Here is a 14,975-nt window from a genome sequence, read left to right as displayed (position 1 = left end):
CCTCCAGTTCATCAGCCAAGAGCAGATTCTTTCTTTTTCATTTTTTTTATTGGTTTTTCTAATAAATACAGTAGAATGAAGAAAAGGGAACGAAACTGAAAATACACTATCACATGTATAATATAAAACTTCAAACAGTATAAACTCGATCCCTCCTCCACTGCACTGGGTGAAAATGAACAAACATCAAAAGTATTGTATAAAAAAAACCCTCATCGAACTTACTCTAATAAAAAAAACTAACAAAAATCAGCTGAGCAGGTTATCCTATATTTTGTAGTTTTTGGTTCCTACCATGAATCATAAAAGGTAAAACTATATCTCATTTAGAAGAGTAAATCCATCTAATCACATTAAAAACATTTACATCAAATGAAAGTGAGTCATAAAACGTCACCCTGTATCTTCAAATATCACTGACGAGTCAAATACATGATATTGAATTTTTTCTGAGCTTAAACAGGACATAATATGAGAAAACCATTGCATCACTTTTGGAGGTTCGAGTCTTTCTGTTTGAATAGGATGGCTCTTCCAGCCAATAATCTAGAGAAGGCCACAACCTGTTGAACAGGTACAGAAAAACTCTGTGTTTGGGTCAACAACCCCAAAAAGAGCAGCTATTGGATTGAGTTGTAGCTCCACTTGGAGTATAGTTGAAATGATGTTAAAAATTTCTGTTCAATAGTTTTCTAAGGATGATCAAGACCAAAACATATATGTCAACGTAGCAACTTCGAGGAGTCACGTGATGGAGTAGTGGCCGGTAGGGGAACTCCAGCCCTCTCCAGAAAAGTAAAAAAAAGATAGAGAAAAAACAAAGGCACTAACATAGAAACCATAACAAAGTGAAAGTGAAAAGAAAATGGCAGCGAAGAAAGAAAAACCAAAAACAACGGGAAGAAAAGAAGAAGGAAGGACGTCGGAAGAAGAAGGTGAAGGCCCGCCGTGGAGAGAGAAGCCCACTCCCTGAGGTCAGTCGAAGCCCCGAACTCGGGACTACAAAAATGGCTCACGGAGCCAAACAAAAGTGCGCAACCGCGCAAGACAAAAACAACACCGACGGGAGGGGGGACCAGCTGAGGAGTAAATCTCCACGGCTGAAACCGACAACTACAACACAGCAGCAAGACTCTCAACAGGAAAACATAGAAAATAACGAGAACAAGAAGGAAGAAAATAAAAATAGGAAATCAAAGAAACAACAGATGACCAACCTAGAGGAAGAAGACCAACACCAAGACACTTTTAATAAAAATAAGAAGACCAAAAATACCCAACAAAATAAAACAAACAACCCAACAAGAAAACCAGAAGAGACAGAGGTAAAGGACACAGATCCTGGAGTGGACTCAGAAGAAGAGGAGTAAGAACACAGAGAAATGGAAGATGAAGGGAAGGGCAAGTACATGGATATATTTTTTTTTAAGAATATATGGAAACAGTAAAAGAATGGCAGTCACAAGAATTCAGTGAAATAAAAAGAAGAATAAAAAGTACAGAAGAAAAAGTGAATAGATTAGAGATGATCATGACAGAAATAGGAAAAAGAGTAGACAAGGTGGAAGAATGAGAAACAGCCATAGAAATGGAAGTAGATGACTTAAAAAAGAAATTAGAAGAATCTGATAAAAAAGTTAGAGACACAGGAGCTGTTAGCTCAGAAGATAGATATAATGGACAACTATAATGGGAGAAACAATATAAAGATAGTGGGCCTTAAGGAAGATGAAGAAGGCAAAAATATGAAAGAATTTATAAAAGAATGGATCCCCAGGGTCCTAGGAAGACCAGAATTACAGGAAGAAATGGAAATAGAAAGGGCACACAGAACATTAGCCCCTAAACCACAAACCAAGATCCATTCTAGTAAAATTCCTAAGATATACAACAAAGAAAATATATTGGAGAAGGCAATGAAAAAAATAAGAGAAGACAAAAAACCACTGGAATACAAGGGTCAAAAAAATTTTTTCTATCCAGATATAAGTTTTGAACTTCTGAAGAAGAGGAAGGAGTTCAATGCAGCAAAAAAGGTTATAAATGTATGTTAAAATACCCAGCGGTACTTAAAACAGTTATTCCGGGGCAGCAAAGCAAACTATTCTCGGATCTGGAAGAAGCACGAAAATTTGCAGAACAACTACAAAACAGACAGAGAGATGAAGAGATGTAACAAGAACAAAAATGACAACATATATATATATATATACACACATATATATACATATACATATATATATATATACATATATATATATACACACATATATATATACACACACATATATATATACACACACACATATATATATACACACATATATATATATACACACATATATATATATACACACATATATATATATACACACATATATATATACACATATATATATATACACACACACATATATATATACATATATATATACACACACACACACATATATATATATACATATATATATATATATACATATATATACACACACATATATATATATATATAGTATAAATAAAATAGAGTAGAAGTAAGAACTAAGAAGGGAAAGAAAGGAAGTAAGGAGGGAATTAAGAGAGTGACCTTTGTTATATATGAAGATTAAAATCTTTTCTGGGGGGGTCTGGGTGGGGAAGAATAACAGTCACTGCGAAATCAGTTGATGCTTGCGAGCGGATTCGCAAATCCAAATGGAGCGGGGAGATGTGGTTGCCCGACAAGGGACAAAGGGCAACTCGGAAAGGGGAGGGACTATTGGGGTTAAAGGAATTTTAGATATGAGAATAGTGGAAATATTTTATGTTTTAGAAATGTTGTCTTATAATGTGTTCAAAAAAAGAAAGCAGAAATGGATAAGAAGGGAAGGTGGTGATGAGGAAACGGAAAGGAAAGATAAACAAAGTATGAAATGACTATGTTGAATTATATGACTTTAAATATTAATGGAATACATAACCAAATCAAAAGGAAGAAACTGTTAAATTTACTGAACAAAGAAAAAATTGAATAGCATTCGTACAAGAAACACATCTAACTGAAGTGGAACACAAGAAATTAAAGAGAGATTGGATAGGGCATGTAACAGCAGCCTCATATAATTCAAAAGCCAGAGGAGTAGCTATATTAATCAATAAAAATGTACCAATCAAAATAGAAGAGGAAATAATAGATCCAGCAGGGAGATATGTAATGATAAAATGTCAGATATATTCAGAATTTTGGAATTTACTCAATGTATATTCACCTAATGAAGAAGATCAAAAATTTATGCAAGATATCTTTTTGAAGATAGCATATACGCAAGGGAACATACTAATAGGAGGGGATTTTAACCTTAATTTGGACTCGAACATGGATAAAACTGTGGAAAAAAAACTAACAGAAAGAACAAAGTAACCACATTTATAATTAAATCGATGCAAGAAATGCAACTTTTGGATATATGGAGGAAACAACACCCAAAGGAAAAGGAATATTCATATTATTCGGGTAGACATAAAACATACTCAAGGATAGACCTTTTCCTGTTATCAGCCCACATTCAAGGGAGAGTTAGGAAAACGGAATATAAAGCTAGACTATTATCGGACCACTTACCCCTGTTATTGGCAATAGAGCTAGAGGACATCCCACCAAGAATGTATAGATGGAGATTAAACTCCATGTTACTTAAAAGACAGGATTTTAGAGAATTCATTGAACGACAAATTAAAATGTACTTTGAAATAAATACGGAATCAGTGAAAGATAAGTTTATACTATGGGACGCAATGAAAGCGTTCATCAGAGGGCAAATAATAAGTTGTGTAACTAAGATGAAGAAGGACTACAATCGGGAAACAGAACAGTTGGAAAGGGAAATAACAAATATAGAAAAAGAATTAGCAATAAAGGAAGATGCAACTAAAAGAAGAGAATTGGCAGACAAAAAAAATATGAAACACTACAAACATATAAGGTGGAGAAGAACATAATGAAGACAAAACAGAAATATTATGAGCTAGGAGAAAAAAACACACAAAATTCTAGCGTGGCAGCTTAAGACAGAACAAACTAAAAGAATGGTATTGGCATTAAGGAAAAAGGATAAACAAATTACATATAATCCAACGGAGATCATTGAAAACTTCAGGGAATTCTATGAGCAACTATATCAAACTGAAAACGAAGGGAAAGAAGACAAAATACATGAATTTCTAACTAAAATTGAACTACCAAAATTACAAACAGAGGAGCAAAATAAATTAATAAAACCATTTGAAATAGAAGAATTACAGGAGATATTAAAAAAACTACCGAACAATAAAACACCAGGAAAGGATGGATTCCCAATAGAATTCTATAAAACATTTAAAGACTTATTAATTCCTCCCCTCCTGGAAGTAATCAACCAGATTGATAAAACACAAAGCATACCAGATTCTTGCAAAACAGCAATAATTACAGTAATACCAAAGACAGGGAAAGATCCACTTGCACCAGCGTCATAGAGACCAATATCTCTACTTAACACAGATTATAAGATAATAGCTAAACTATTAGCAAACAGATTGGCCGACTATGTACCAAAACTAGTAAATCTAGACCAAACTGGATTTATTAAAAAAAGACGAACAAAAGACAATATCTGTAAATTTATTAACTTAATTCATGGAGTAGAAGGAAATAAAACTCCAACAGTAGCAGTTGCTTTAGACGCAGAGAAGGCCTTTGACAGAGTAGAATGGAATTATTTATTCAAAGTACTACAAAAATTCAACCTACCAGAGAAATATATTAATTGGATTAAAGCATTATATAAGGGGCCATTGGCGAAAGTGACAGTAAATGGATATATATCAAAACAATTTAACTTAAGCAGATCAACAAGGCAGGGATGTCCACTATCTCCCTCACTGTTCGCGTTAGCTATAGAACCACTAGCAGAACTGATAAGAACAGAAAATAAAATAAGAGGGATAAAAATAAAAGAGAAGGAATATAAAATCAGTTTATTTGCAGATGACATTATAATATACTTAACAGAACCAGAAATATCAATAAAAGAATTACATAGGAAATTGAAGGAATATGGAGAAGTATCGGGGTACAAGATCAACGCAAATAAAAGTGAAGCAATGCCAATGAATAATGCGGATTTCACAAAGTTTAAGAAAGAATCGCCATTTAGATGGCAAACACAAGCAATGCGATACCTAGGTATACAACTAAATAAAAACCTCGACCATCTATATAAACTAAATTACCATCCATTAATGAAAAAATTACAAGACGACTTAGAGCATTGGAAAGACTTACCACTAACACTGATAGGAAGGATAAACTGTATTAAAATGAACATTTTCCCAAGGATACAATACCTATTTCAGTCATTACCAATTCACCTAAGAGAGAAATTCTTCAAGGAGCTAAAGAAAATAATAAGGAAATTCTTATGGAAAGGGGGGAAACCGAGTATAGCACTAGATAAATTAACAGAATGGTACAAACAAGGAGGCTTACAACTACCAAACTTTAAGAATTATTATAGAGCAGCACAATTAAGATACCTATCAGATTTTTATCAAACAAGGGAAAAACCAGATTGGACCAGATTAGAGCTAGATAAAATAGGGGAGAAGATACCTGAACATATACTATATAAGTGGGATGAAAAATTGGTGCAACATAGGAATTCACCAGTATTGCACCATCTGCTCAACATTTGGAAGAAGATTCACGTAGAAAGGAATAAAACAAATTACCAACTACCAAAACCAATATTGACGCAAAATCAACTAATCCCTTTCACAATCCATTTCCTTTAGAGAATGGGAGAGAAAAGGGATCAAAAGAATAGAAAATTGTTTTTCGGGAAATAAATTATTATCCTTTGAACAAATGAAGGATAAATATAATATAACTCACGATACAATGTTTGCATACTACCAACTGAAAACCTACTTGAAGGACAAATTGGGAAACAGTCTGATGTTACCAGAAGGAAGCAATTTTGAATATGTGATTACAGACACAATGATAATTAAAAAATTTGTAACAAACATGTACATCAAACTGCAAGAAAAGGAGAACGAGGAAACAAACGGTAAACCTAAACAAAAATGGGAACAAGATCTAAACATAAAGATAAAGAATGAAACATGGGAGAAGCTATGCTCCGGAACTATGAGAAATACAATAAACACGAGATTATGCATGATACAATATAACTGGATACACAGGCTATACATCACACCTCAAAAGTTAAATAAATGAGACCCAACAGTATCAGACAGATGTTTTCGCTGTAAAAAGAAAACTGGAACAACAATTCATGCAATTTGGACATGTGAGAAAGTGGAAAAATTTTGGGAAGATCTAAACCAGATATTAAATAAAATCACAAAAAGCAATATACCAAAAAACCCAGAGATCTTCCTCCTAAGTAATATAAGAAACAAAGAATTTGGACTTGATTTGGATGGAGCACAAAAAAGATTTGTTATGATAGCCCTAGCTGTAGCAAAAAAAATGTATTATGTCAACTTGGAAATTAGAAGACAACTTGAGAATACAACAATGGTATATAGAAATGAATAAGTGTAATCCATTAGAAAAAATAACATAATTTAAGAAATAACATTACAATATTCGAACAAATATGGGAGCCATACATGAAATACAATAGAGAAATCCTACCATGGACTTCCACCACCTAAAATGACAGAAGGAGAAGATAACGAAAAGAACTGACTCAGTAAAATTTCTTGTTTATTTTTATTAAGTGACAACATTGTTTAACGGGTTTAATGTATCTTATAGATCGAACTTCAAATAAATGGGGAAGGGGGAGAGGGAGGGAGGGGGAAAAAAGGGGAGAAAACGGCACTATATATTTAAGAAGAAAAATATATGTATCTTGGTCAACATGTGTGAAAAATAAAAAAATTAAAAAAAAATGTAGCAACTTCAGATTTGCATCTGTCACAAATAGGGTTAATAGTTTAAAAAAAATACTAGCCCATTTATCTTTGGACATGTGAGTATGATGCACTACTTTGAATTGGATTATGAATGTCAGACACATATGGAAGATGTATTTTCCAGTTTAAAAATCTTGTCCCATAGATTCTCGGATAAGGGTCTTGCAAGTTCCAGTTCCCAAGCCTTTTAAAGAGCATATTCTTGATGTATCAGACTGGACACAGTCATTAAGTAGGGAGTGGCAGCAAGACCCTTGGCTTTGCCCATCCTTGTCTTTGGTCACGTCCTAGATTTGCCTCACACGAAAATCAAGAGTACAAAATAAATGGTTTTGCTTCCTACAGTTTGCTTGTGTTCTTTGCAATGCTTCAAATTGGATTTCTGCAAAATTTCAGTATTTTTCTCTTCTCAGTGTAATGTTTTGCCATATTTCATTTTTATGTAAGCCAAAGATTTGCCATATTTAGCTGAAGCAAGTGTCTTAATTCATTCTCCTTCACCCCAGGTCAAAGAAATTGCATTATCTGTCTCAATCTCATTGCTAGTTTATGATGCTGGCAGTACCAGATGCAGAAGGGGCAGGTTTACTTCACTCATATAAAAAGCTGAGTTCACACGAATGTACTCCTCATACTTAAATATTTTTTAAAAATTTAACCACAGTTTGTTGTCATAGTGATTTTTTTTTGTTTGATTCTCTTTTTATTTATTTAATTTTCCTTCCACCAAAATTTAGACTTAAACTAGGGCGGCACAGTTAGCGTAGCGGTCAGGCAATGCCTTTCTTGCGCCAGTGATTGGGACCGGGGTGAGAATACCACACTGTAAGGAGTTTGTACGTACTCCTTATGTCTGCATGGGTTTCCCTGGGAGCTCCTGTATCCTCCCACCATTTGAAACGTACCGGGGTGTAGGTTAATTGGGTGTAATTGAGTGGCATGGAGCCATTGCCAAGCTGTATGTCTACATTTAATTTAAATTTAATTTTTAAAAAAATGTTCTCAGGGTTTAATGCATGAATATTGTTAATATTTTTGGAAATGTGAATCGAATACACATATTCTTGCAAATCCCATACAGCATGACATGACAAGTGCCTCATTATTAACCTCAATGAGAACTTCCTGCATGGTTGAAAAGTAACTAGGAAAACCTCAAATTGAAAAGGTCTCAGAATAACTAATGTTTTATTTATAAATATTGTGGAATTTGCCTTCTATAATAGTCACTGTCAACGTTTTGTGTCAAATAGAACACAAGGAACACTTTTAAAACAGGATTTTATGTTACAAAAATGACTCCATCATTCTTGTGAAGAGTAAAACACAAACGTCTGCAGACCCCATGGTTGAAGTAAAAACACGAGGCTGGAGAAACTCAGCAGGTCAAACAGTGTCCCTTTATGTAGCAAAGATGAAGATACAGAACCAACGTTTCAGGATTGAGCCCTTCATCAGGGTATAAGCAAAATGTTGGCAGGCACCCAAACAAAATGGTGGAGGGGTGGGGCAGGGGCGGAGCATGGTCCCAGAGGCAGGAGGTAATAGGTGGAGAAGGGAGGGAAGGCACAGCATCAAACAGGGGGAGGGAGGGATGGCTCTGTAAATGGAGAGGGAAGAGGGTGGAGAGCTGGAGTTTTCTTCCAGCTCTTGATTCACAGAGGCTCCCCCCTCCTGCCCTGTGGATCTGTGCTCCTCCCCCTGTTCTCCCCCCCCCCCCCCCTATTTTGTTCAGGTGCCTGGTGACATTTTGCTCATACCTTGATGAAGGGCTCAAGCCCGAAACTTTGGTTCTGTATCTTTATCCTTTGCACTACATAACGGGACACTGTTTGACCTGCTGAATCTCTCCAGCATCGTGCTTTTACCCCATTCTTGTACATTTGTCACCTTTGTCCCTCCCATTTCCTATGTTTGTTGCTCCTCTTCCTTGTAATGTAATATCCTTCCGAGCACCCCCTGCACTCAGGGAAGAAAAATGAGCTCATGACTGTCTTGTTGAAGGGGAAGGTGAGAGAGCTGGAACATCTCAACATGTGTTAAAATTAGAAATGTAGGAAAAAAAATTGATTGTTTTTGTTCTAATGCGAAGGTCTTTAATTTTTCACATCAACTGTTACCTTGTCCATTTCATTGATTTTTGTTGCAATAATGATATGTTACTGACCACATGTTTCTGTCTCTGTAGGTTCATCGGTTAGTTGTGGTTGATGATAATGATGTCGTGAAGGGGATTGTCTCACTCTCTGATATTCTACAGGCATTGGTACTGACTGGAGGAGGCAAGTATACAAAGTTCACATTCTCCTTCTTTACCCCCACCCCCACTCTGGCTCATGGTGCAGCCTCAGCCAGCAGAAAATAAGAGAGCTCGATCCCAGTGCAAGTAGATTAAATTTAAATTTAGACTTACAGCACAGGAACAGGCCATTCTGGCCCACGAGTCCATGTCACCCAGTTTACACCCAATTAACCTACACCCCCGGTACGTTTTGAACGGTGGGAGGAAATTGGAGCCCCCAGGGAAAACCCATGCAGACACAGGGAGAACGTACAAACTCCTTATAGACAGCGCAGGATTTGAACCCTGGTCCAGTCCGAGTTGCTAGTGCTATAAAGGCATTGTGCTAACCGCTATGCCAACTGTGTAGCTCATAAACTGCAGAGAAAACTCTCATTCTTGCTGAGGAGTTTGGGCCGGAACAGTTTATCCAGCTACTGATTGCTCAAAATAACTTTTAATCCTGAACTTGCTCGCCTTGGGTTTCAAATATCTTTTTTTCTTCCCCACAGCCTTGCCTAATTTTCTTTAATTCGGCTCATTATTTAATTTGGGAACCTGCTTTGAGTTTGTCATGCTGAAATTGACACATTGTTAAATGTATGAAATAAAAGTTCTTATTTTGTCCACAGGTGACACATCATCTGAGCGTGAACAGTAAGAGATGTGTTGGACAAAGTGTACAAGTGCCATTTCCCCCATATCGAGACATCACCAGCCTGAAAATCTTGTACCTGCAGGCGTACACCCACGATGGCACAACGTTTTACACCAGCAGTGTGTTGACCCATGATATAGAGAAACATACTTGCCATTGTTCACAATTCCCATTTTGATTTCACTTGGAAATGTTTCTACACCTCCTTGCATGAAGCCATGGACTTTCCCTGTCCACCAAAATGATACTGCAGGTCAGGTCAAAGGAACGAAGTCTTTTGATATTTTGATGAATTCATCGTACAAACGTCGGGGAGCTTTGAGGAGTGTTTTAACTGACCGATTTGTCCATTTTCAGAATGTTACTTTGTTAATACTTGGTGTTATGCTTGATTATCTGTGCTGTATTGAATATTATATTGCAATTTCTGTAGCCCAATTTAATACAGTGACATCACTGGGCAGCATGGTTGGCATAGCCGTTAGCGCAACGCCTTTGCAGCGTCAGTGATCAGGATCACTGTGCTCCCTGTGCCTACGTGGGTTTTTACTTTAAAATGGAGTCTTCTAATTCAGGTAGTGGGCTTTCAATATCTTTATTAAAATGGACATTTTATTACATATATTTGGTCAGTAATAATTTCATTTTTATTGATCAGACTCAAGTGTGCGTATTAATCTAGATTCTAGATTAATAAAGAAGTGATCTTTTTAAAAAAAAACTTAAATTTAGAGACACAGCACGGTAACAGGCCCTTTCGGCCCACCAGCCCGTGCCTCCCAATTACACTCGATTGACCTACAATTCCCCGGTACGTTTTGAAGGGTGGGAGGAAACGTTTTGAAGGGAAAACCCACGCAGACATGGGGAGAATGTACAAACTCCTCACAGACAGTGTGGGGTTTAAACCCCAGTCTGGTCCTGATTGTTGGCGCTGTAAAGGCGTTGCGCTAACTGCTGTGCCAAGTGTACTGCCCTTTTTTTCCAAAAATATCTATTTTTAATGTATCATTTCCTACATGACGTTACCAGCACCAATTCAGCTTGTTTTGTTTTTGCACTCCTGACTGGTTGATACGAAAGATATGAATTGCATTTCTCTGTTTCTGTAACTTTGAAGTCCAGTCCAAAAAAAGTATTTTAAGATGAAACACTCCTTCCCTTTGTTTGAATGTTATTAAATAACATGGAACTCTCTTTGAACTTGTGTAACCATCTCACTTGTTGATACCACTTACTGTTGGATGAGGTCAACTCGTTTTGGGTGGTCTTGTCCTAATTTAGAAGATTGACTGACGTTGATTTCAAAAACTTCAAACAATGGAATATGACCAATTCAGCAATCTGAATTCTGAAGGTAAAAGATATTTAATTGGTTCTCACGGTATTTAAACAGTAAATTGTACGTTCTATTCAATGCAAAAAGGTGATTATCAGCAATTTGATTCTGCGCTTGACTGATTTTCTTTTTGTTGTAGATAGTTTTTACAATATCATTTTGTGTTCGTGGATGTGTCAGAAATATTTTTAATTACTATCACAAGACCAACCCTGAAGGAAGAATGTTTTGATGAGTTAACTCCTGGAATGCTAAATATTCAATTTGGTATTGTTGCTTGTTGGCAAATACCCAATTGGACAAAGTTTTGACTTGTTCACTCTGAACTCTGCATTGATTTAGTTGGGTGCACCATGTTCTGTGCTAGTTTCACCTCCTCCTAATGGCCATTTGCAAATTAGTGGTTGATAGCTGGGATCTGGACATTCTGGCCTGGTAATTCCACTAATTCAGCTTAATACACAATTGGTGCATGAGTAGGCTGTTTGGCCCTTCAAGCCAGCCCTGCCATTCACTCTGATCATGGCTGACCATCCACAGTCAGTACCCCATTCCTGCCTTCTCCCCATATCCCTCGACTTTGCTATCTTTAAGAGCTCTATCTAACTCTTTCTTGAAAGCATCCAGAGAATTGGCCTCCACTGCCTTCTGAGGCAGAGCATTCCACAGATCCACAACTCTCTGGGTGAAAAGGTTTTTCCTCAACTCCATTCTAAATGGCCTACCCCTTATTCTTAAACTGTGGCCTCTGGTTCTGGACTCCCCCCAACATTGGGAACATGCTTCCTACCTCTTGGGTGTCCAATCCCTTCATAATCTTATACAGGTAGTCCCCGACTTACGACCATAATGGGGACTGTAGGATCGGTTGTAACTCAAGTTTGGTCCTAAATCGGGGCCTTGGGCTGCTGTGGGAATCTGGGAACTCTGGCTGCTGCAAGCAATGGGAACCTCAGGCTGCTGGGGGGAGGAATGGGGACCTTGTGCTGCCGAGGGGAGCAGGGACTTGGGGCTGCAGCTGGGAGCGGGGACCACTCGATACAGGACTTTTAATACAAAATATGTACAGTAGTTTTAATAAAGATTTTTAAAATTTTGGTGATATGTGCAGGTGGATGTAATTCAAGTAGGTCAGAAGTCCAGGACTACCTGTATGTTTCAATCAGATCCCCTCCCATCCTTCTAAATTCCAGAGTACACAAGCTCAGATGCTCCAATCTTTCAACATATGACAGTCCCACCATCCTGGGAATGAACCTCGTGAACCTAAGCTGCACTCCCTCAATTGCAAGAAGGTCCTTCCTTAAACTTGGAGACCAAAACTGCACACAATATTCCAGGTGTGGTCTCACCAGGACCCTGTACAACTGCAGAAGGACCTCTCTGCAACTATACTCAACTCCCCTTGTTATTAGCTTTCTTCACTGCCTGCTGTACCTGCGTGCTTACTTTCAGTGATACGTTCTAACATTCGAGTGATCTCATTGGGCAGATTCCTGATATCAAAGCCGATTGTCCAGTGAGATTACAGCTGCTGTAGTGGAATCGAAGCAGTCAAAGATGTGCTCAAGATTTGAGAAGCGAGCTCTTACAGAGAAAATGAGCAGGGTGTCACTTGAACCCCAGTTCCTAGCAACTGGTTTACTTTCTGCTGCAACCTGGTTGAGCTTTGAAGTGGAATTGAATTTCAGGGCTGTAACCTGATTGTAATTACATTGTGATGTTTTTGTTCTGCTATTGCATTTGTGGACACTAAGCAAGATGACTCCAATCATTCCCCTGGCGGTGGTTATGTGGTTAATTGCTGTAAACATGAACATTGGGTCTAAATTTTAGCTTTTATCGTCAAAGAGTCCAAAGTGAATTTGAACAAAAATGAAAGGTTTAAAAAAAATGCAGGAAATCTGAAATAAAAGCAGAAAATGCTGGAAATGCCCAACCAGTCAGGCAGCATCTGTGGAAAGAGGAATGAATGGTTCACGTCCCCGTCCCTTTGTCAGAACTGGAAAGAACAGTCAAGCCAACTTTTTTTTTTTTTTTTTTTTGCAGGCTTCAGCCTGAAAAGGACAAAAAATTCCCATTCAAAGGAGCAATTTTCCAAATATTCCTGTTTGCCTCTGTGCTGGTGAAGGATTAAAGCTTCACTTCGATGGCCATTGTCAGTTTGATTCTGTACATGATCAGCATTCATCCACGAGCCCTCCTAACAGTGGGTCCTGGATATTGAATAGAGATGAAACCCCAGGTTTTTTTTTTCCACTTTCCCCAACCTGGTAATGAGTTTAACAAAGTTGAACTAATTTAGATTGAGGAGGTTTTGAAAAAAAATTAAGTCATTTTTGCAAAGTTGCCATTGAAATGATTTTGAGAAAGCATCTTCCCTTGCTCAGAACCCCATGTATAATCCAGTGCTGTTCTGACTGCTTAAACATGAAAAGTGCACATTGCCAGGTTTCTTCCTGCTGAAACCACTCGAGCATTAGCCAGGAGCGTTCCTCTGGACAGTGCTGTGAAAGCAGCGTTTGTATTTCAGCCATTTGGCTGAAGAATGGGATATTGTGCAAATCGAGGTGCGGAAAAAATAGATGTTGGAAATACTCACCTGATCAACCAGCATTGGTGAAGAGGTAGAAATGCAAGGTGATGGTTTTGTGTTGATGACCTTCCATGAAGAACTTTCAGCTTCTCATTGGTGACGTTTAAGTTCACATTTCACCTCCAGATCTTTGTGGCACATTAGCAAAAAAGTGTTGATTTGTCACTGGGCATTTTATTCCCTCATAAATTGAAGGGTTGCAATTTTTCTGGATTATCTGCAATCCAGAAGTGAAAATGCAAATGACTGCGGAGGGTTGGGGGGGTGAAAAAAGTCAATATTTCCAAACAAAGAGCATTACTGTGCATCTCATAAACCTGTGTTTACATTTTAAAAATTTTAATTTTAATGATACAAGACACTTCTGGCTCATGAAACCTGTGCCTAATTCCACCCAATTTACCAGCCAACCCTATGCGTTTTGAAGGGTGGGAGGAAACCCACGCAGACACAGGGAGGACGTACAAACTCCTTACAGGTTAGAACCCCGGTCCTGGGTGCTGCGCCAACTGCTCCACTCACCGCCCTTGTTCCCTCATTTGCTTTTTCCATCTCGCATTGGGGTTTCCCACAGACACTGCCACTGAGAATATTATTTGGGCTGAAAGTGGGATGCGATTGGCAAGCTTCATTGGCCGGAGTGGGCAAACGGGAGAGGGTGTGGGCAAAATGAGAGGAAAATTATGAGTGAATAAATTGATCAATCCAAGCAGCTGGGCCCCTTGACATGGAGTCAGGAAGTAAAAACATGGAAATGCCGGAGAAACTCAGCAGGTCTCACAGTATTCATAGGAGGTAAATATATAGATATATCTATATATCTATCTATATATAGATATATCTATATAGATATATCTATATAGATATATCTATATAGATATATCTATATATATATAGATATATCTATATATATCTATAGATATATCTATATATATCTATATATTTATATATGTATATATATATAGATATATCTATATATATATAGATATATATATAGATATATCTATATATATCTATATATATCTATATATATATAGATATATCTATATATATCTATATATATATAGATATATCTATATATATCTATATATATATAGATATATCTATATATATCTATATATATACTTCAGGTCTG

General features: G+C 37.2%; 1 protein-coding gene across 3 annotated transcripts in view; it reads left to right on the top strand.

The window, feature by feature from the left end:
• LOC138747368 (5'-AMP-activated protein kinase subunit gamma-1) overlaps positions 1 to 11,102 on the top strand; it is a 66,882-nt gene extending 55,780 nt beyond the window's left edge. For all 3 annotated transcript variants that reach the window (XM_069906506.1, XM_069906507.1, XM_069906508.1), the window contains 2 exons: positions 9,155 to 9,248; positions 9,880 to 11,102. In XM_069906506.1, the coding sequence (XP_069762607.1) occupies positions 9,155 to 9,248; positions 9,880 to 9,908 (123 nt within the window). In that variant the 3' untranslated portion in view covers positions 9,909 to 11,102. The remainder of the gene's footprint in view (positions 1 to 9,154; positions 9,249 to 9,879) is intronic.
• The last annotated feature ends 3,873 nt before the right edge of the window (positions 11,103 to 14,975 follow it).

This window comes from Narcine bancroftii, chromosome 12, assembly GCF_036971445.1.
Source record: "Narcine bancroftii isolate sNarBan1 chromosome 12, sNarBan1.hap1, whole genome shotgun sequence".
In the NCBI taxonomy this organism is placed as follows: Eukaryota; Metazoa; Chordata; class Chondrichthyes; order Torpediniformes; family Narcinidae; genus Narcine; species Narcine bancroftii.
The sequence above is the reverse complement of the archived record's forward strand: the minus strand, read 5'-3'. Positions and strand labels throughout refer to the sequence as shown.